The 21696-nt window shown below is 52.9% G+C and overlaps 1 protein-coding gene across 7 annotated transcripts in view; it reads right to left on the bottom strand.

Moving 5' to 3' along the window:
• MYH14 (myosin heavy chain 14) overlaps window positions 1-21696 on the bottom strand; it is a 108096-nt gene that overhangs the window by 48641 nt on the left and 37759 nt on the right. For 6 of the 7 annotated variants that reach the window (XM_039466428.2, XM_039466427.2, XM_039466432.2 and 3 more), the window contains 8 exons: window positions 15953-16048; window positions 13985-14103; window positions 12559-12711; window positions 12034-12207; window positions 11159-11332; window positions 8518-8632; window positions 3175-3362; window positions 784-905 (listed from right to left, as the gene is read on the bottom strand). In XM_039466428.2, the coding sequence (XP_039322362.2) occupies window positions 784-905; window positions 3175-3362; window positions 8518-8632; window positions 11159-11332; window positions 12034-12207; window positions 12559-12711; window positions 13985-14103; window positions 15953-16048 (1141 nt within the window). Of the gene's footprint in view, window positions 1-783; window positions 906-3174; window positions 3363-5770; window positions 5870-8517; window positions 8633-11158; window positions 11333-12033; window positions 12208-12558; window positions 12712-13984; window positions 14104-15952; window positions 16049-21696 lie in introns of all 7 variants that reach the window. The other variant, XM_039466433.2, reaches the window with a different exon arrangement.

Below are 21696 nucleotides of genomic sequence, written 5' to 3' on the forward strand. Positions count from 1 at the left end.
TCGCTATTGGAACGTTTTTGATTGTGTACAAGGCTTCCTTTCTACTTCTAAAGGACAGTGCTGCTCTATGCAGCTCGTGCGAAGCCCTTTTTTTAATATTTGCTGTATTACCTGCTCATTAGGTCCTGGTATTTTCTGTTCTGCCCTATTCTACTTTTTTTTTTTTTTTTTTTTTTTCCTGAGACAGAGTCTCAGTCTGTTGCCCAGGCTGGAGTGTCATGACTCAGTCTTGGCTCACTGCAACCTCTGCCTCCCGAGTTCAAGTGATTCTTCTGCCTCAGCCTCCCAAGTAGCTGGGATGACTGAAGCCCACCACCACACCCGGCTCATTTTTTCTATTTTTAGTAAAGACGAGGGTTCACCATGTTGGCCAGGCTGGTCTCGAACTCGTGACCTCAGGTGATCCACCTGCCTGGGCCTCCCAAAGTGCTGGGATTACATACGTGAGCCACCGCGCCTGGACTTCTACTTCACGTTTAAAGACGTGCAGATGTGCGACACCAAGCAGAGATTTCACTTTCATTGTCTGGGGACCACTACCGTAAACGGCAGCAGCAATGCACCCCAGATGCCCATAGAGCTCTGTGTGCTTTCTCTCAGAAATGCATCAAATGGGGGTATTGTTCTCCCATTACCGCAGATGAGTAAACTGAGGTTCAGCCAAGTGAGTCATCTGTCTCAACCTCCCGGGCTCAGAAGGAGCAGGAGAGGTTGGAGACCTGAATGCAGGTGTGTGTTGGCTTCCAAACCCGCTTCCCACCCAGCACCCCCGCTCTGGCTCACCGCTGCCGGAACTCCTGGAAGAGGATGCGGTTGGGGAAGCCCTGGCGACAGATGCGGATGCCCTCCAGGACGCCGTTGCAGCGAAGCTGGTCCAGCACCAGCCGCGGCTCCAGCTTCCCGGCCTGCGGGGAGCGGACGGACACGCGGGGGGTCAGCGGCAGCCACACGGGGGCGCCAAACGGCCAAGCTTGGCAATTTCCTGTGTTTTCAACCTGCCATTTACTGAGCACCTACTGGGTGCCAGACACCGTTCTGGGCCCTGGGAAGACAGCAGTGCTGAGCCCCTGGGGAACCGGGAGTCCAGCGGGAGAACCTGACAGTGCCATAGGGGAAGCCGTCTCGAATGAAGAACTACTCAGTGCTCAGGAGAAAAGACCCGCAGGGAGGCACGTGGGTGGGATTTGCACACCGGAGAGCCGCCAAAAGGCCTCCTGGGAAGCTGATATGTGTCCAAGGCTGCTGACTCTTTTTTTTTTTTTTTTTTTCTTTTTTCCTTTGTTTTTTGAGACGGAGTCTCACTCTCGCCCAGGCTGGAGTGCAGTGGCACAATTTCAGCTTACGGCAACCTCCGCCTCCCCGGGTTCAAGTGATTCTCCTGCCTCAGCCTCCCGAGTAGCTGGGATGACAGGCGCCCGCCACCACGCCCGGCTAATTTTTGTATTTTGAGTAGAGATGGGGGTTTCGCCATGATGGCAAAGCTGGTCTCAAGCTCCTGACCTCAGGAGTCCGAGATCTGCCTCAGCCTCCCAAAGTGCTGGGATTACAGGCGTGAGCCACCACGCCCGGCCCATTTTTAGGCTCAGGTGATCCTCCCACCTCCGCTCCCATTTCACTTGGACCACAAGCACACCCCACCATGCCCAACTAATTTTTTGTACTTTTTTGTTGTTGTTTGATTTGGAGATGGGGTTTCACCATTGCCCAGGCTGGTCTTGAACTCCTGGGCTGGAGCAGTCCTCCTACCTCAACCTCTCAAAGTGCTGGGATTACAGGCACAAGCCACCGTGCCAGACCACCTTTTCCCTTTCCCTGTTTCCCTCTTTCCCTCCCGCCCTCCCTCCCTCTTTCTTTCTCTCCCCCCACCCCCCACCTCTCACTTTTTTCTAGCTTGCTTTCTTTTTTATTATTGATGGAGTTTCATTCTTTGTCGCCCAGGCTGGAGTGCAGTGGCACAATCTTGGCTCACTGCAACCTCCATCTCCCGGGTTCAAGCAATTCTCCTGTCTCAGCCTCCTGAATAGCTGGGATGACAGGCGCACGCCACCACGTGTGGCCAATTTTTGTATTTTTAGTGGAGATGGGGTTTCACCATCTTGGCCAGGCTGGTCTCAAACTCCTGACTTCAGGTGATTCACCCACCTTGGCTTCCCAAAGTGCTGGGATTACAGACATGAGCCACTGTGCCCAGCCTTTCTTTTCAACAGTAATACCTAAATGGCAAAAATCTAAATAGTACAAAAATTCGAATGGCACATGCTGTCATTAAATATGCCAGCAGGAACGGGAAAAGCCTGTCAATTAAACCCCGACACGCCACTGACCGTCAGCTGCACCTTGACTTCAGAGACGCTAGAGGAGGGAACACTTGCCTCAGATTTGATAAAAAGGCGGGATCTCAGGCTGGGTGTGCTGGCTAACACCTGTAATCCCAGCACTTTGGAAAGACAAGGAGGGTGGGTTGCTTGAGCTCAGGAGTTCGAGGGCAGCCTGGGCAACATGGCAAACACGATGTTGTTTTCCATTCGCATCAGCCGTTCTCTGTAGGGCCCATTCTCTGATTTTCTCAACATGAAAATCTGGCCACTGAGGCCGGCCATGGTCTTGTCACACCTATGCCACAGTCCCAGCCCTGATGGCCTTCTTCTATCCCTTGGACCTCGTATGCTCCAAACTCCCACTGGGCCTTTGCACAAACTCTTCTCTGCCTGGGATACGACTTACCCTCCAGGGCTCAGTCATCACCTGCTCCAGGGAGCCTTCCCGGACTTCACTGACCAGATCAAGCCCTATATGACACTTTCCACCCCTACAGATTCAACTGGACATTCATTTTGGGTGGTCAGATGAGTGTCTGTGCCCCCCCCCCCATCAGACTATGAGCTCCCTGAGACCAGGAGTTGGCTGTGCATTTCTCTCCAATGCTCCCTGTTCCCAGCTCGGTAGGTGCTGAATACATTTAAGTCATATGAATGGATGAATTTTTCGAACAGGGCCCTGAGTCTGGAAACAGAGCAATTTGCTCAAAGCCACACAGCCAGTCCGAGAGGGTCCTCAAATCAGATGTGGCTCCAGCCAAGTCCAGCAGCCAAGCTTTAACCCACGGCCACAGCCACCCCTCCGTCCTCAGGCTGAGTCACAGCCACTCCTGTGTCCCCAGGCTGGGTCACTCACCCTCTTCTCGTGGTTGGGCACAATGCAGCGGACAAAACTGGGATTGGTGTTGCTGAGTGTGGCCATGAGGCGGCTCAGGGACTCCTTGTAGAGCTGTCCCACTGTCCGGAACATACCCCGACGGGGGCGACCACCCGGGGGACCATCGCCCAGGCTGCTCACCTGTTCCAGCCCCACGATGCCCTCCACTGTCAGATGGAGATGCAGAGAGAGAGAGAAGGAGGTCAGGGGTCAGTTTTAGGGACCTGGGCTGAAGGTCAAGGGTCTTATCATTTATCAGAACTGCACTTTACATATGAAGGACCTCACACAGCCTCTATGGTAGACATTATCAGCTCCATTGGACAGACAGACATACTTAGGCTCCAAAGGGTGGGAGAATGTGCTTAAGGTCACACAGCTGAGAAACTGAAGACCCAAGATTAGAACTCAGACAGTAAGACTCCTCTCAAACCCTGGTCTTTGACTCTTCTTCTTTTTTTTTTTTTTTTTTTTTTTTTTGAGACGGAGTTTCGCTCTTGTTACCCAGGCTGGAGTGCAATGGCGCGATCTCGGCTCACCGCAACCTCCGCCTCCTGGGTTCAGGCAATTCTCCTGCCTCAGCCTCCGGAGTAGCTGGGATTACAGGCACGTGCCACCATGCCCAGCTAATTTTTTTGCACTTTTAGTAGAGACGGGGTTTCACCATGTTGACCAGGATGGTCTCGATCTCTCAACCTTGTGATCCACCCGCCTGGGCCTCCCAAAGTGCTGGGATTACAGGCTTGAGCCACCGCGCCCGGCCGGTCTCGATCTCTTGACCTCGTGATCCACCCGCCTCGGCCTCCCAAAGTGCTGGGATTACAGGCTTGAGCCACCGCGCCCGGCCGACTCTTCTTCTTTTGAAGGACATGATCTTTGTTTGCCTTAATGATAAATGATGACAGTAGCGGCAATTGCTTATTTAGCATAGATATTCTGCCAGGTATTGCTCAAAGCAATTTACGTCAATGGTTTTATGAGCCTGTAAAAATCATTCCCATTTTACAGATTTGGGAACTGAGGCACACAGAGAGAAAACAGTGATAACCACTGCAGTTGCATTTTAGGAATCTGAAACACATTAAAAGATGTAATAAATTCTTGCATTATATGCAATATTTGAAACAGGGCAAACTGTCTCTATGTTAACCATTGTTCCAGAAGCGCCTGATTTCATAGAGATTCTGTTTTCTTGACTGGGTGTGGTGGCTCCCAGCACTTTGGGAGGCTGAGGTGGGTGGATCACCTGAGGTCAGGAGTTTGAGATCAGCCTGGACAACATGGTGAAATCCCATCTCTACTAAAAATACAAAAAATTAACTGGGTATAGTGGCGCGTGCCTGTAGTCCCAACGATTTGGGAGGCTGAGGCAGGAGAATCACTTGAACCTGGGAGGAGGATCGCGCCACTGCACTGCAGCCTGGGCTACGGAGGAAGACTCTGTCTCCAAAAAAAAAAAAAAAAAAAAAAAAAAGATAAAAAGATAGAGATTCTATTTTGTATATTGCCACTTAGTGGTGTGACTTCAGGTAGTGAAAAATATCCACTCCTTCCATCCGTAGTGTCTCAAATTCTGTTTTGTTTGTTTTCTGAGACACGGGCTTACTGTCACCCAGGCTGGAGTGCAGTGGAGTGTTCACTGCAGGCTCCACTTCCTCGGTTCAAGGGATCTTCCTACCTCAGCCTCCCAAGTAGTTGGGACTACAGGCGCACACCACCGTGCCCACTAATTTTTAAATTTATTTTGTAGAGATGGGGTCTTCCTGTGTTGCTCAGGCTGGTCTCAAACTCTTGGCCTTAGCAATCCTCTCACCTTGGCCTCCCAAAGTACTGGGATTATTGGGGCGACCCAATGCACCTGGCCCCAAATTCTATGTACTGAATCATGCCAGGTCCCTCAGGAACCCACAGCTAGGGCAGAATCTGATGTCCTGCAAAACGCATCCCATTCAAGGGCCGTCAGCCATCAACTACATGATCTGTGCTTGGGGCAGGGGCGCAAATGTGACGTTTTCCTCCCCCGGTTTGACTGTCCCCCTACCCCATACTCCCTGTCATTTTCAAAGCGACAGTTATCATTTATGAAGTCCTCGTAGCACAGATAAGAGCTAAAATTCTGGAATCTGGTGTCCTGGGTTCAAATCCCAGCTCTGCCACTTACTAGCTGTGTGACCTAAGCAAGTTACTTAACCTCTCTGTGCTTTAGTTTCCTTATTGGCATAATGGGGTAATAGTATTAATACCTGCCTCATGAGGCATTAGTACTATCACCCCATTATACACGTGAGGTGTCGATACATCTAAAGGGGCTTCAAATGGCGAAATCGTAAGTGGTCGAGAAACGCCAGCTGGTACCATCGCACTTGTTTGTACTTTAACATGCAGTTTAGTTAGAAGAAAGCGTTCTGCTGCTACCGTCTGGAAACTTCTGAGGGAGCCAACGAGGAGGCAGAGGGAGAGTGAGAGACCTCCACAGTGAGAGGAGAGGGGACAGATGTTCGAAACCAGGTCCCCAGCCCAACAAGTCCACCCTCCTCCTCCAGCAAGCCTCACCATGACGCACAGAGACACCCACCCCCTGGCGGAGAAACAGCAGAGCTGCACTTCCCTGCAGATCCTGGGGGTGACGGTGGGAAGGAGCCCAGGAAAGCGAACTGCTGGAAGCCCCCGTGTTCTGGGGAGTGAGGACAGGTGTGTGGGTGGATGGAGGGCAGATGGCAGAGAGATGGCGGGGAGAGATGCATGGAAAGACGGGAAGGAGAGGAGGCGGCGGGGAGAAAAAGAGGAGAGGGTTATTAGTCAACAGCACAGAGCAAAGCAAGAGGGAAAACCCGAATGTTGGCCACAAACTTCCAAACTCCTGTTCATCTCTGTATCCACACACTGTTGGCCAAAAGGACAAGTGTCCTCTGTCAGAAGGCAGTGCAAGGAATAGAAAATCTCTCCCTCTAGAGGTTGTTTCTGTTTTACTAGGTAGCCCTTTTTGCTCTGGCTGCCGGGAAGCTCAAGAACAAACTTGATGCTCCCAGCCATTTGTTGTTTTTATTTCCCAGAGGAGAGCTAATCCCATTTACCTTTTTCCCTGGGCTGTCAGGGTACTGGGAGTCCAACTCTGGGCTCAAGGGAGCTGTGGTAGAGAGGGGGCAAAAATGGCCCCGATTCTTCCTGCCGTTTACTGGCTGTGTGACCTAAGCAAGTTACTTAACCTCTCTGTGCTTTAGTTTCCTTATTGGCATAATGGGGTAATAGTATTAACACAGCAATACACTCTTCCCTATATTCACACCCTTTGCCTGTGACTTGCAGCTCCCTGAATCTGGGAAGACCTTGCGACTAGCTTGGTTCAGGGAGATTATGGAGGAAGCGACGTAATGGCAGCTTCAAGTCCAGGATGCAGGAGGTTTGGCAGCTCTAAGAGTCAGGCACACACAGTGGGACAAATGGGGGCTCACTGTGGATAATCATGTGTTTATAAAGATGGCACATACAAATTTTTTTTTGAGATGGAGTTTCACTCTTGTTGCCCAGGCTGGAATGCAGTGGTGTGATCTTGGCTTACCACAACCTCTGCCTCCCGGGTTCAAGCGATTCTCCTGCCTCAGCCTCCTAAGTAGCTGGGATTACAGGCACCTGCCACGCCTGGCTAATTTTCACGTTTTTGGGAGAGACGGGGTTTCACCATGTTGGTCAGGCTGGTCTCAAACTCCTGCCCTCAGGTGATCCACCCGCCTTGGCCTCCCAAAGTGCAGGGATTATAGGCGTGAGCCACTGCACCCGATGACAGCACAAGTTTTTTAAAAGGGCAGCAGATTTTCAGCCTGGAGATGATTCTCACGGCATAATCTGATTCTGCTCCTGAACATCGAACCCTGCTTTCCAGTCCCTGTTGTGTAAATATTATGTGAGACGCAAAAATCAAATCTGTCTTTCTAGCAGCAGCTCACGAGACCAAGGCCCCCCCATGCTCCTTTGCTCTGTGAGTTTGTCTTGGGAACCACTCATCTGTCTCATTTTGTTTTCTTACCAAACTGCATGGGCTGGTATTTCTACAGCTACCTTTTCACATCAATAAAAGATTAATGCCAACCGACAAAAAATGCCAGAAACTTGAGATCTGGGAAAAAAAAAAAAAACAAGATGCTAGTTCTGCCAGCTTTCTAAAACCATTTATCCAACCTCCTCGGAGGATGGGGGTGGTGGTGGCAGAAAAAGCTGGGAAAAGGTCAGAGTCTGACCACAGAGCGTTTGGTATCTCTGCCTATGCCCCCGAGAAACGTCAATCCAAAAAGACAGTCAAACTCATGGGGGCCTTTTGGGGGCAGGAAAGTCCTCCAAAACTGTATCTCAGTCTGTCTTTCCTTTCCTCTTCCCGGGGCCTTGAAGGGAACTTTGTAAAAAAACAAAGAAAGCAAAGCCTAAAAGTTGGCTAACCTGCAAAACTTCACCATCTCTGCTCTCCTGTTGTTATAAGTTATTTTTCAGTAGAACCTTTTTTTTTTTTTTTTTTTTTTTTTTGTGAGATGAAGTCTTGCTTTGTCACCCAGGCTGGAGTGCGGTGGCACAACCTTGGCTCACTGTAACCTCCACCTCCCAGGTTCAAGTGATTCTCCTGCCTCAGCCTCCTGAGTAGCTGAGACTGCAGGCGTGTACCACCACACCCAGCTAATGCTTGTATTTTTAGTAGAGACAGGGTTTCACCAAGTTGGCCAGGCTGGTCTTGAACTCCTGACCTCAAATGATCTACTCACCCTGGCCTCCCAAAGTGCTGGGGTTTTAGGCATGAGCCACCACGCCTGGCTGAATCTCTTAATTAAATTTTTTTTTCCATCTGACATCCAGGAAGAATCTCTTAATTTTTTAGGGAACACACGCCATCTACAAATAATAAGTTTCCCGCTTCCTTTTTGATATATATATATATATGTGTGTGTGTGTGTGTGTGTGTGTGTGTTTGTGTGTGTGTGTGTGTGTATATATATATATATTTTTTTTTTCTGGTCTGATTGCATAGGCTAGTATTGCCAAAAAAAACCAATGTTTCACAGCAGTGTTAGTGGGCATCTTTGTCTTGTTTCTGATGAAGGGGGAGTGTTTTATCCTTGAGAAGGATGCTGTCTGGTCAATCAAATCAATCAGTCAATCAATTAATCTATGGATCCATCCATCACTGCTTTGAAATATGATTTGTGACACTGGCTGTTCTGGGTCTGAGCAGAAAACTCAGTTCAGGCCTCAGCCTCTGAAACAAAGGTGCTCACACCCTGGGTTGGGTGAACGGCTGCACAGGCCCCCAGGGCCGAGGCCAGGGAGACGGGCCCTCACCATCTTTCCAGATCTCCGCGGTCAGCCGGTCCGTGCTCTGGTGAAGCAGGGCTGCAACGCTGTCATTCAGAGGGTCCATGTTTTTCATCAGCCACTCATTGGCCTTGTAGTCAACCTGAATGAAGTCAGGCAGAGGAGGGCAATGACTTGCAGGCTCGGACATTCTCTGGATTTCCTAAGGAGCCTTCCAGAAGCTCTGAGACTCCCAGCTCTGAAGCTCACCATGGACAAGAGAGCACTGGTGCCACCTTGTGTCCGTATTCTGAACTGCGCCCTTCTCTCTCCTTCCCCCTATGCCCCCTGCACCTCTGGTGACCTCGCCGCCACCACCACGTGCTTCCTCTTCATTCCGCTCCAGCCACCGTGGCCTCCTCACTGTTCCTCAAACACACGAGCTGATTCCCACATTGGTGTTTTACCCCTGGCTCCTTCGGGTACTCAGGGCTTTGCTTTGGGGCTCCACGGAGTCACGATCTCGGCCACTACAATTCTCTGCATATGTGCCCCCACCAGCCAGGGGCCCCCTGAGGGCAGGGCTAGGGTCTGACTCACAGCCCAGCAGAGGGCTGGGTGCAGGGGAAGTTCTGAAGTATGTCTGGGCAAGAAACTGACAGCTACACACAGAACACGTGGAATCTCGGCCGGGCGCGGCAGCTCACGCCTGTAATCCCAGCACTTTGGAGGCTGTGGTGGGTGGATCACCTGAGGTCAGGAGTTCGAGACCGGCCTGGCCAACATGGAGAAATCCCCCCTCTACTAAAAACTCAAAATTAGCCAGGTGTGGTGGTGCATGCCTGTCATCCCAGCTAGCTGGGAGGCTGAGGCAGGACAATCGCTTGAACCCAGGAGGCAGAGGTTGTGGTGAGCTGAGATGATGCCATTGCATTCCAGTCTGGGCAACAAGAGTGAAACTCCAGGCCGGGCGTGGTGGCTCATGCCTGTAATCCAAGCACTTTGGAGGCCAAGGCAGGTGGATCACCTGAGGTCAGGAGTTCAAGACCAGCCTGACCAACATGGTGAAACGCAGTCTTTGAAAAAAAAAAAAAAAAAAAAAAAAGAGCCGGGCGCGGTGGCTCAAGCCTGTAATCCCAGCACTTTGGGAGGCCGAGGCGGGTGGATCACGAGGTCGAGAGATCGAGACCATCCTGGTCAACATGGTGAAACCCCGTCTCCACTAAAAATACAAAAATTAGCTGGGCATCGTGGCGCATGCCTGTAATCCCAGCTACTCGGGAGGCTGAGGCAGGAGAATTGCCTGAACCCAGGAGGCGGAGGTTGCGGTGAGCCGAGATCGCGCCATTGCACTCCAGCCTGGGTAACAAGAGCTAAACTCCGCCTCAAAAAAAAAAAAAAAAAAAGAGTGAAACTCCATCTCAAAAAAAAAAAAAAGAAAAGTCGACTCTCCTGCCTCCCAGCCAGTGTGTATGTTGTTATCTGTGCCTGGAGAGCCCTTCCCACCCTTCCCCCATCCTCTGGGTCTGCCCGGTCCACATCATCAAAACCAGGGATCAGCAAACTATGGCTCATGGGCAAAATCCAGGCTGCCACCTTTTTTTTGCAAACACTTTTATTGGAATACGGCCGGACGTGGTGGCTCACGCCTGTGATCCCAGCAATTTAGGGGGCCAAGGTGGGTAGATACCTGAGGTCAGGAGCTCAAGACCAGCCTGGCCAACATGGTGAAACCCCATCTCTACTAAAAATGCAAAATTGAAATTAGCTGGGTATGGTGGCAGATGCCTGTAATCCCAGCTACTTGGGAGGCTGAGGCAGGAGAACTGGGTGAACCCAGTAGGCGGAGGTTGCAGTGAGCCACGTTCGTGCCACTGCACTCCAGCCTGGGCGACAGAGGGAGACTGTCTCAAAAAAAAAAAAAAAAAAAAAAAGTTTTGTTGGAATAGAACCTTTATTTATATCTCATTGTCTAACTCATGGGGGTCTTGTTGGGGCAGGAAAGCCCTCCAAAACTGTATCTCAGTCTGTTTCTTCTTTCTTCTGCCCCGGGGGCTTGAAGATACTTATGTATTATCTGTGGCTTTTTTTTGTGCGACCGTGACAGAATTGCATAGCTGTGGCAGAGACGTCTGGCCCACAAAATGAAACAACTTACTGTCTGACCCTTAACAGAAAATGTTTCCTGACTCTTGACGCGGATTTGAGATTGAGCAGATTCTCTTCTGTGAAGGCTTCCCTGCTGTTTCTCTCCTGGGCTCTGACGTTACCCTTAGCGGCTTCCACTCAAACACCTATTGACCTTATGTCCTCACAGTCTGCACTCGCCTCCCTCCCAGACAGGCATCTTTGTGAGGACAGAAACCACGTCTGATCTGTGTATCCAGCTTTGCTCAGCATGGAGCTGGGCACACAAATGGCCCTGCTGAAAAATGCACACAGATCGCCTCTTGATGAACGCCTACTCATCCCTCGAAACCCACTGCAAATATCCCCTCTTTGAGGAAGTTTTTGCTGACACTATCGGACAGAGTCCTTGCTGCTCCCTGGATCCTCCTGGCCCCTGCTCTGTTTGTTCGGACCTCAGGAGGCCCGTTTTCCCTTTGCACCCTCCCCTCATCTGTAGCCAGTGGAGATCCCTTGATCCCCACTCCCACCCACATGCCCCAAAGCTGGCCCCTGCCCCTACCTTGCCCGCATAGTGCAGAACGCTGAAGTCGGCCTGATCCCGCAGGTGCCTCGGCCGCTGGAACTTGGGGTGGCCGCCCTGCTCCTGGGCTACCTTCTCTACAAACGACTTATCTGTGGCCTTCGGGAACCAGCACTCCTCATCCAGCAGGGCCAGGAGTCCAGGGGGGTTGGCCTGGCCATCAACAGCAGGGGGAGAGTAAGTCAGATCCCCTAATATTGGACACTCGGGTGGCTGCTGATTTTTAGCTCTTATAAGTCACGCTCGGACATAAAAAGAAACACGAGAACAATAGTGACAGGGAGAGCCACATCGTGAGCTGTTCATTCTAGGACGGTTTTCACGGCCTGTGCATCTAAACCGATACGGTTTGGCTGTGTCCCCACCCAAATCTCATCTTGAATGGTAGCTCCCATCATTCTCACGTGTTGTGGGGGGGACCCGGTGGGAGGTCATTGAATCATGGGGGCAGTTTCCCCATGCTGTTCTCATGGTAGTGAGTAAATCTCACGAGCTCTGATGTTTTCATAAGGGGAAACCCCTTTCGCTTGGTTCTCACTCTCTTGCCTGCCGCCACGATCGTGAGGCCGCCCCAGCCACACGGAACCGCGAGTCCGTTAAACCTCTTTTTCAAACATAAGAACGATAGTTACGGCAAGAGCCCTGATCACGAGCCAGGCCCTGTAGCAGGCGTGTTCTGGGTCCTCATCATCTAGGGTCACAAATGATCGAGGAAGCGGGTGCTGTCACCTTCCCCACGGAACCCACAGGGCATCCTGGGGCCCAGTGGGGGAGGAGCCGGACTGTGGCCGTGCAGATGCCGGGGGAGACGGACCTGAGCCCCGCGCGTGGGCTGGGAGGGGCCCGGGGCTCACCGGCCGCTCGATGAGGTCGATGCAGGGCTGCAGGTCGAGGCCGAAGTCGAGGAAGGTCCAGGGGATGCCCTCGCGCTGGTACTCCTCCTGCTCCAGCACGAACATGGTGTGGTTGAAGAGCTGCTGCAGCTTCTCGTTGGTGTAGTTGATGCACAGCTGCTCGAAGGAGTTCAGCTGCAGGGACACAGGACACAGGAGCCGGGAGGATGGGGGGGAACAGACACCCAGAGATGGAACAGAGACACAGAGACAGGGACAGAGACCCAAGACAGACGGCAGAGACCCAGAGAGGGAGGGAGACAGAGACCCAGAGGGAGAGAGGGAGAGAGGGACAGAGACCCAGAGAGAGAGAGGGGGACAGAGACCCAGAGAGAAGGGGGGACAGAGACCCAGAGAGAGAGGGGGACAGAGACCCAGAGAGAGAGGGGGACAGAGACCAGAGAGCAGGGGAGAGACCCAGAGCTTCAGCAAGGACCAGGTCTGGCGTGGGGAAGTCCACATCCCCCTCCCAGCACAAGGGCGGACCTGGAAGATCTCAAAACCCGCGATGTCCAGGATGCCCAGGAAGGAGGCGCCTTGGCGGGGGCTGCGGTCCAAGGCCCGGTTGAGGCGCAGAACCAGCCAGCGGAAGAGGCGCTCGTAGGTGGCCTTGGCCAGGGCCTCCAGCGCGAAGTCAGCCTGCGGGGCAGGGCTCGTGGTGAGGGCACAGCCTGCGTATCAGCAGACTCAAAGACGTCGGGGGTGGACGGGGGAAGGCCCCAGCTCGTCCCCCTTAATGTCACCTCCCCGCTTCCCGACCATAAATACCATCAAGAACAACCATGAACAACAGGCAGACATGACTGAAGTCCTACTGTGTGCCAGGTTCTATGTGAAGGGCTTGGGTGTGTTAGCCCTGGAATCCTCCCCACACAGTGGTTAAGGGCACGGACTCTGGAGCTGGACGGCCTGGGTTTGAACCTAGCTCTGCCATGTAGGGGCTGTGTGACCTCAGGCATGTGAATAAACCTCTCTGTGCCTCCATTTTCTCCTCTGCAAAGGGGGAACGAGCAACAGTGCCCCAGCTGAGATTGAACCTGGGTCAGTGCAATCGAGTTAGAAACCCAAACTCCTCATCCCCCCGACAGCGAATACGTCATCCAGGTACCTCACTGCCCAGCCTGGGGCCAGCAGAGGCCTCAAAAAGCTGGATCCCAAAAGCTGGGTTCCAAAACCCTCCCTGGCCTGTGTTCCCCCACTCCACCCTCCCTGCCACCACCCTGGTGTGAGCCCCCTGAGGCCAGGACTCTGGCTGCAGCCTCCTTAGGCATCCCCGTCTCTCCCTGCGTCCCTGAGCCCAATTCTGCACGCGGCAGCCAGGGGGATCTTTCTACAAAAGACAAACTGAATCAAGTCACTCCCTGCCTTAAAACCTCACTGGCCTCCTATGTTCGTTGAATAAAACTCACCTCCTTACTGGGGCCCCTAAGACCTTGCATGATCTGTCCCTTACTGACATTTCTGACTGTGGATTCAACCACCCTCTCTCCCTTGCTCTTCAGCCTCACTGACCTGATCTCCTTCCATTTTTATTTTATTTTATTTTTGAGACAGCGCCTCACTCTGTCACCCAGGCTGGAGTGCAATGGCGCCATCACGGCTCACTGCAGCCTCACACTCCTGGGCTCAGGTAATCCTCCCACCTTGACCTCCCAGAGTGCTGGGATTCCAGGCCTGAGCCACCACTCCTAGCCACGTCCTGTTTCTCTCTTATTATTACCATTTCCTTACTATAACTTGAGGTCCCTGCGGGACAACTGCTTTTATTCTTGGCACCTAGACCAGCACGGGTAACGGAGAGGGCACTCAGCAAAAGTCTGTCAAGTGGTGGGAAAAACGGTGCCTGCTGTTGAAAGACCCAGGATGGGGGTGCCCGGCTCTTCCTGCGCCTGCCCGCTGCCAGCCCGCCTACCTGTTCCTTAGTCTGGGCTTTCTGCACGTAGTCTCGGCCAACTTTGATGCGAGGCGTGAGCAAGGCTCGGGAGAAATCCGTCACCCCCAGTCCCAAGAGGTGGCAGAGCTTCTGTGCAGCTGAGGGCGAGAGGCACCAAGATCCCATCAGCACTGGGAAGAGGGGTTTGCTGCCCAGCACGGGAGAGGCCACCGCTTCCCCACTGTCGGGGGGAGCAGAAGGCGAGTCCCGCCTTTCCCAGCGGATGCATTACAAGTCCCAAAAATGTGGACATTCTCTGCCCAACTAGTGCCTTTCCAGAAACCAGCACTGGCAAAATAACCCTGGATGTGGACAAAGACTGCCCCACGAGGATGTTCATTGCAGCGTTGTTTACAATCAGAGAGAGCCCGAAAACAACCTGAGGGTCCAGCAAGCGGGGACCGGTTAGACGGACCCAGCTTCATCCAACAGGAAGAACGTTCTGAACGTTCTGTTTTGTTTTTTTTGTTTGTTTGTTTGTTTTTTTGAAACAGAGTTTTGCTCTTGTCACCCAGGCTGGAGTGCAGTGGCGCGATCTCGGCTCACTGCAAACTCTGCCTCCCAGGTTCAAGCAATTCTCCTGCCTCAGTCTCCTGAGTAGCTGGGACTACAGGTGCCTGCCATAATTCCCAGTTAATTTTTGTATTTTTAGTAGGGAAGGAGTTTCGCCATGTTGGCCAGGCTGGTCTCCAACTCGTGGCCTCAAGTGATCCACCCTCCTTGGCCTCCCAAAGTGCTGGGATTACCAGTCATTAGGGGTAATTTTCTCCCTACCTTTCTACTTTTCTGTCATGCCAGATGTTTCCCCCTTCCAGCTTGCATTATTTTATAATAATAAAGAAATACAGCTGTTTCTATTTTGGTTTAAAGTAAGGAATTCAGACTATAATTCTGTTCTTTGTTTGACACGGAGTCTAACTCTGTCGCCAGGCTGGAGTGCAATGGCGCGATCTCGGCTCACCGCAACCTCCGCCTCCTGAGTTCGAGCAATTCTCCTGCCTCAGCCTCCTGAGTAGCTGGGATTACAGGCAAGTGCCACCACACCCGCTAATTTTTGTATTTTTAGTAGAGACAGGGTTTCACCATGTTGGCCAGGCTAGTCTCGAACTCCTGACCTCAGGTGATCTGCCTGCCTCAGCCTCCCAAAGTGATGGGATTACAGGCGTGAGCCACCTCGCCTAGCCAATTCTGTTCTTGAAAAGCAAAAAGAAGTGCATCTCTGCAGAGCGCAGAGGCCAGAGGAGCTATGCCAAACGCTAACAGTGGCTCCCTCAGTGAGCAGGTCGGGGGGGTGCTGGGAGGTTGGGGGGTGCTGGGAGGGTGGAGAGGGTTTGGGGAGGGTGGGGGGTACAGGGAGGGTGGGGGGTGCTGGGAAGGTAGAGGGGTGCTGGGAGGGTGGAGGGGTTATGGGGAGGGTGGGGGGTGCTAGGAGGGTAGGGGGGTTGAGGGGAGGGTGGGGGCTGCTGGGGGTGGGTGCTGGGAGGGTGGGGGTTCTGGGAGGGCGAGGGAGTGCTGTGAGGGTAGGGGGGTGCTGGGAGGGTGGAGAGGGTTTGGGGAGGGTGGGGGGTGCTGGGAGGGTAGGGGGAGTGAGGGGAGGGTGGGGGGGTGAGGGGAGGGTGGGGGAGGTACGAGGAGGGTGGGGGGTGCTGGGAGTGTGTGGGGGGTGAGGGGAGGGTGGGGGGTGCTGGGAGGGTGGGCTCCTGCCGCTCCCCTCTGTCATGCTGGTGTGGTTCACTTTCAGCAGAGCTCACACTTTTAGAATCAGGAAAAGAGTGGTTGATGTTATTTTGGCAGAGACTCAGCAAAGAGCAGGAAATCAGAGTGATCCTGGGTGGGAGACAGGTGTGGCTGCAAGGGGGACGCTCTCGACGTGGGACAAGGGCGCAGGAGGGCTAGGTGCCGCCTCGGCGGGGGCCGGGGTCTCGGGTGGGCAGGCAGGGGCAGCACCTGTGTTGTCGGGCATGGTGGCCTGGTCTGTGTTCCGTTCTCTCTTCAGGACGATGTTGCCGAACTGGAGAACCGCTGAGACCATCCGCAGCATGGCTGGGGACGCAAGGACAGAGATGACAGGAAAATGTTCTAAAGGTGATCGTGATGACAGATGCACCACTCTGTGAATGCACAAAGTGCTATCGCATTGCACAGGTTAAATAGGTGAATTGTGTGACATGTGAATTACATCTCGAAGCTGTTCGATTCATTTTTTTTATGCTGAACACAAACAAGAATCGCAAATCTCCTTAGACCTGGCATTTCATTTCATTTCTTTCTTTCTTTCCTTTTTTTTTTTTTTTGAGACAGAATCTCGCTCTGTCACCCCGGCTGGCGTGCAGTGGCACAATCTCGGCTGACTGCAACCTCCACCTCCTGGGTTCAAGCGATTCTTCTGCCTCAGCCTCCCAAGTAGCTGGGACTACAGGCATGCACCAGCATACCTGGCTAATTTGTGTATTCTTAGCAGAGACAGGGTTTCATCATATTGGCCAGGCTGATCTCAAACTCCTGAACTCGTGATCCATCTGCTTCAGCTTCCCAAAGTGCTGAGATTACAGGCCTGCGCCACCGCACCCAGCCGTGAGCATTTCATTTCTGAGAACTGAACCGACAGGTCTGTTCCCACATGAGCACAAGAAGCTACTTACAAGGACATTCACAACAGCTTTTTTCTTTCTTTTTGACCCAGGGTTTCACTCTGTCACCCAGGCTGGAGTGCAGTGTTGTGATCTCGGCTCACTGCAACCTCCGCCTCCCAGGTTCAAGCAATTCTCCTGCCCCAGCCTCCTGAGTGGCTGGGACTACAGGTGAGCCACCACACCCGGCTACTTTTTGTATCTTTTTTTTTTTTTTTTTTTTTTTTGAGACGGAGTTTCGCTCTTGTTACCCAGGCTGGAGTGCAATGGCACGATCTCGGCTCACCGCAACCTCCGCCTCCTGGGTTCAGGCAATTCTCCTGCCTCAGACTCCTGAGTAGCTGGGATTACAGGCACGCGCCACCATGCCCAGCTAATTTTTTTGTATTTTTTTAGTAGAGACGGAGTTTCACCATGTTGACCAGGATGGTCTCGATCTCTTGACCTCGTGATCCACCCGCCTCTGCCTCCCAAAGTGCTGGGATTACAGGCTTGAGCCACCGCGCCCGGCTACTTTTTGTATCTTTAGGAGAGACAGGGTTTGACCATATTGGCCAGGATGGTCTGGATCTCTTGACCTCGTCATCTGCCCACCTTGGCCTCCCAAAATGCTGGGATTACAGGAGTCAGCCACTGAGCCTGGCACCCAGCTAATTTTTTGTGTTTTTTGTAGAGATGGGGTTTCATCCATGTTGCCCAGGCTGGTCTCAAACTCCTGACCTCAAGCAAACTGGCTGCTTTGGCCTCTGAGAGTGCTGGGATTACAGGCTGAGCCGCCACGCTGGCTTAGCATTTTTTTTTAAATTGTTCCAATAGTAATGGAATGGAAACAACCTAAGGGTCTGTTATTTAAACAACAAAGCCTTAGGCAGCTGCAAGGACTGAGGTCCATCTATACATTCTGGAACAGAACTATGGCCGAAATGTAGCAGTCAGTGCGACAGGGCAGCGGGGAGGGGTCCACAGCACCCTTCCGTGGGAGTGATGAGCTGAGTAATTTGTTTGTTCTTGGCTTTTTTGAGATGAGGTCTCATTCTGTCATCCAGCTGTGAGTACAGCGGTGCAATAGCTTACTGGGGCCTCCGACTCCTGGACGTAAGCGATCCTCCCACCTCAGCCTCCCACGTAGCTGAACTACAGGTGTGCACCACCACGCCTGGTTAATTTTTTTTTGTTCTTAGTTTTTAGTAGAGACAGGATCTCACCACATTGCCCAGGCTGGTCTCAAACTCCTGGCCTCAAGTGATTCTCCCACCTTGGCCTCCCAAAGTGTTGGGATTACAGGAGTGAGCCGGTGATGAGCTGAGTTTTGTTTTTTTTTTTTGTTTTTTTTTTTTTTTTTGAGATGGAGTTTCGCTCTTGTTGCCCAGGCTGGAGTGCAGTGGCAAGATCTCAGCTCACCACGACCTCTGCCTTCTGGATTCAAGTGATTCTCCTACCTCGGCCTCCCGAGTAGCTGGAATTACAGGCATGCGTCATCATGCCCAGCTAATTTTGTATTTTTAGTAGAGACGGGGTTTCTCCATGTTGGTTAGGTTGGTCTTGAACTCCGGACCTCAGGTGATCCATCTGTCTCAGCCTCTCAAAGTGCTGGGATTACAGGTGTGAGCCACCGTGCCCGGCCAAGTTGAGTGTTTAACACTAGCACTGCCTCGTTGACTAAACTGAGCCAGAGTGTTGGGCCAGGCTCCAGGGGGTCCCAGGAGAAGGGTAGGGAGTTGCGGGGCTGGCTGGAGCAACCGACAAACCAACATCCAGGAACTTTTTTTTTTTTTTTTGAGACAGAGTTTCACTCTGTTGCTCTGGCTGGAGTGCAATGGCGCGATCTCGGCTGACCTCAACCTCTGCCTCCCAGGTTCAAGCAATTCTCCAGCCTCAGCCTCCTGAGTAGCTGGAACTACAGGCACGTGCCACCACCCCTGGCTAATTTTTTTTACTTTTAGCAGAGACGGGGCTTCACCTTTTTGGCCAGACTGGTCTGGAACTCCTGATCTCAGACGATCCGCCCGCATCAGCCTCCTAAAGTGCTGGGATTACAGGTGTAAGCCACCGCGCCCGGCCAGAACTTTTGAACCAATGGAGAAATCGCTTCACATTTCTTATGAGCGCCGTGATGTTGACAGCTGAACATCAGCCCTGGGACTAGAGAATGCCTCCTCTTATAGGAAAATAATATGTGTCTTTCTAGAAGGAGACACAAGTAGCTTAACAGTGGGAAACTCAGGCCAGGGAATGGCGGGGGCTTGGTTTGCTCAGTAAGACCCTTAGCCATATCCAGGCGGTCACTACATGCATAGGTTGCTGCAGAGTTTTTATTTCTGAATTACAAAAATCAGAGCTGCTGCCAGTGCCCGCCACGCAGCAGGGCAGCTTCCAGGAGGGTCATATGAGCTCATGGTGTCAAGAGGCCAGGCGGGACCTATGGGGACAGGCCGGGAGGCTCAGGTCCTGGCTGCAGCCACAATCGGAATGTGTGTGCCAGCTGCCCAGCTGCGGAGTCATGCAGGCTGTGGAATTATGCAACCATGGTTGGGAAATCCGGCGGCATGGGGGTGGTGGGGGCTGAGACCCTGTGTCAACAGGCCCCGAAAGGCGCGGCTGTTTGCAGCCTGGGTAGACAGCCAAGCTACGCGCCATTCCCAGCCCTTCCAATCCCGCCCTGGAGCCAACTACGGCTCCCGGGGCCTCCCACAGCGCCAGAGACCAGAGGAGAATCAGACCCAGAGGCAGCCCCAGCTCGCCCCGGACACACCTAAAGGTCTTTCTTTGGAGGGCTTGGTTAAAAGAATCATAGTTCATCCAAACAATGAAACATTACGCAGCCTCTGGAAAGACTGAGGTCAGCTAGGCACGGCAGCAGCTCATGCCTGGAATCCCAGGAGGCCAGTGTGGGCGGATCACCTGAGGTGGGGAGTTTGAGACCAGCCTGATGAACATGGACAAACCCCGTCTCTACTAAAAAATACAAAGTTGGCCAGGTGCGGGGGCTCATGCCTGGAATCCCAGCTACTCAGGAGGCGGACGCAGGAGAGTCACTTGAACCCGGGAGGTGGGGGTTGCCTCCCCCTGCAAAAAAAAACCTGAGGTCCACCTATGTACTTGTTATGGGTCGAATTGTGTCTACACTGCCCCCTCCTTAAAAGGTATGCTGGGAATCTAAACCCCAGGACCTCAGAATGTGACGTCATTGGAAACAGGGTGATTACAGATGCCCCGAGTTACGATAAAGTCACACCAGAATCGGGCAAGAGCCCAGGCGCGGTGGCTCACACCTGTAATCCCAGCATTTTGGAGGCTGAGGTGGGAGGAGCACTTGAGGTCAGAAGTTCGAGACCAGCCAGGCTAACATGGTGAAATCCCATGTCTACTAAAAATATAAAAAATTAGCTGGGCGTGGTGGTGGGTGCCTGTGATCCCGGCTACTAGGGAGGTTGAGGCAGCAAAATCAATTGAACCTGGGAGGTGGAAGTTGCAGTGAGCCCAGATTGTGCCACTGCACTCCAGCCTGGGCGACAGAGCGAGACTTTGTCTTAAAAAAAAAATGCGTGTGAGGAGTGGGGATTCTGGACACAGATGCACACACAGGAAGCCGCCATGTGAACACGAAAGCAGAGATCGGGCGATGTGACTCTGAGCCAAGGAACACCAAAGATTCCCAGAAAACCACCAGGAGCCAGGGGAGAAGCCTGGAGCCGACTCCCTGAACAGAGCCGCTGTCAAAACATGCTGTTTGGTGAACAAAGTAGGGGCGCAGTGGCTCATGCCGGGAATCCCAGCACTTTGAGAGGCCAAGGCGGGCCAGTCACCTGAGGTCAGGAGTTGGAGACCAGCCTGGCCAACATGGTGAAACCCTGTCTCTACTAAGAATACGAAAATTGAGGCCGGGCGCGGTGGCTCAAGCCTGTAATCCCAGCACTTTGGGAGGCCGAGGCGGGTGGATCACGAGGTTGAGAGATCGAGACCATCCTGCTCAACATGGTGAAACCCCGTCTCTAATAAAAATACAAAAAATTAGCTGGGCATGGTGGCGCGTGCCTGTAATCCCAGCTACTCAGGAGGCTGAGGCAGGAGAATTGCCTGAACCCAGGAGGTGGAGGTTGCGGTGAGCCGAGATCGCGCCATTGCACTCCAGCCTGGGTAACAAGAGCGAAACTCCGTCTCAAAAAAAAAAAAAAAAAAAAGAATACGAAAATTGGCTGGGCATGATGGCGTGCGCCTATAATCTCAGCTACTTGGGAGGCTGAGGCAGGAGAATCGCTTCAGCCTAGGAGGCGGAGGTTGCAGTGAGCCGAGATGGCGCCTCTGCACTCCAATCTGGGTGAGAGAGCGAGATTCCATCTCAAAAAAAAAAAAAAAAAAAAAAAAAAAGGCGGGGCGGAGCATAGCACCCCAGCATAGAGGCGATGAGCTGAGCATTTAACAGCAACTAACCAGAGCTACGCAGCATGGGCCGACCTGAGCGGCCCCGGGCCAGTGTCGTGAGCCTTCCGTGGACCCTCAGCAGCCTCCTTCTGGTCCCAGCCTCACCCTCTCCAGCACGCCCCTCACATGGCCCCCGACGGGTCTTCTTGCTCCCAGAGCTGACTTAGTCCAGTCCCTGCCCCCAGCCCTCCCACAACTCCCCAGCGCCCCAGGACAAAGTCACAACCTCCTAGGGCTCCTCTGCAGCTCCACCCCCACAGGGTCAATCTCTGACAGGCCACACCTTCCCTGCCTCAGGGCCTTTGCACGGGCTCTTCCCTCTGCCAGGAACGCTCTCCCTCCACATCTCCAGTGCTCACTCCCTCACCTCCTCAGGCCTTTGCTTGAACATCTCCATCTCAGTCCATCCTCCCCTGAGCCCCTGTTTTAAAGCTGTGCCCCTCCCTCCCCTGTCCCCTGCCTTATCTTTCTCCATGGCACTCATGATCTCTTTTCTTTTTTCTGAGATGGAGTCTCACTGTGTTGCCCAGGCTGGAGTGCAGTGGTGCAATCTTGGCTCAGTGCAACCTTCACCTCCCAGGTTCAAGCGATTCTCATGCCTCTGCCTCCTGAGTAGCTGGGATTACACAGGCAAGCGCC

Source organism: Saimiri boliviensis, chromosome 14 (genome assembly GCF_048565385.1).
Source record: "Saimiri boliviensis isolate mSaiBol1 chromosome 14, mSaiBol1.pri, whole genome shotgun sequence".
Lineage (NCBI taxonomy): Eukaryota > Metazoa > Chordata > Mammalia > Primates > Cebidae > Saimiri > Saimiri boliviensis.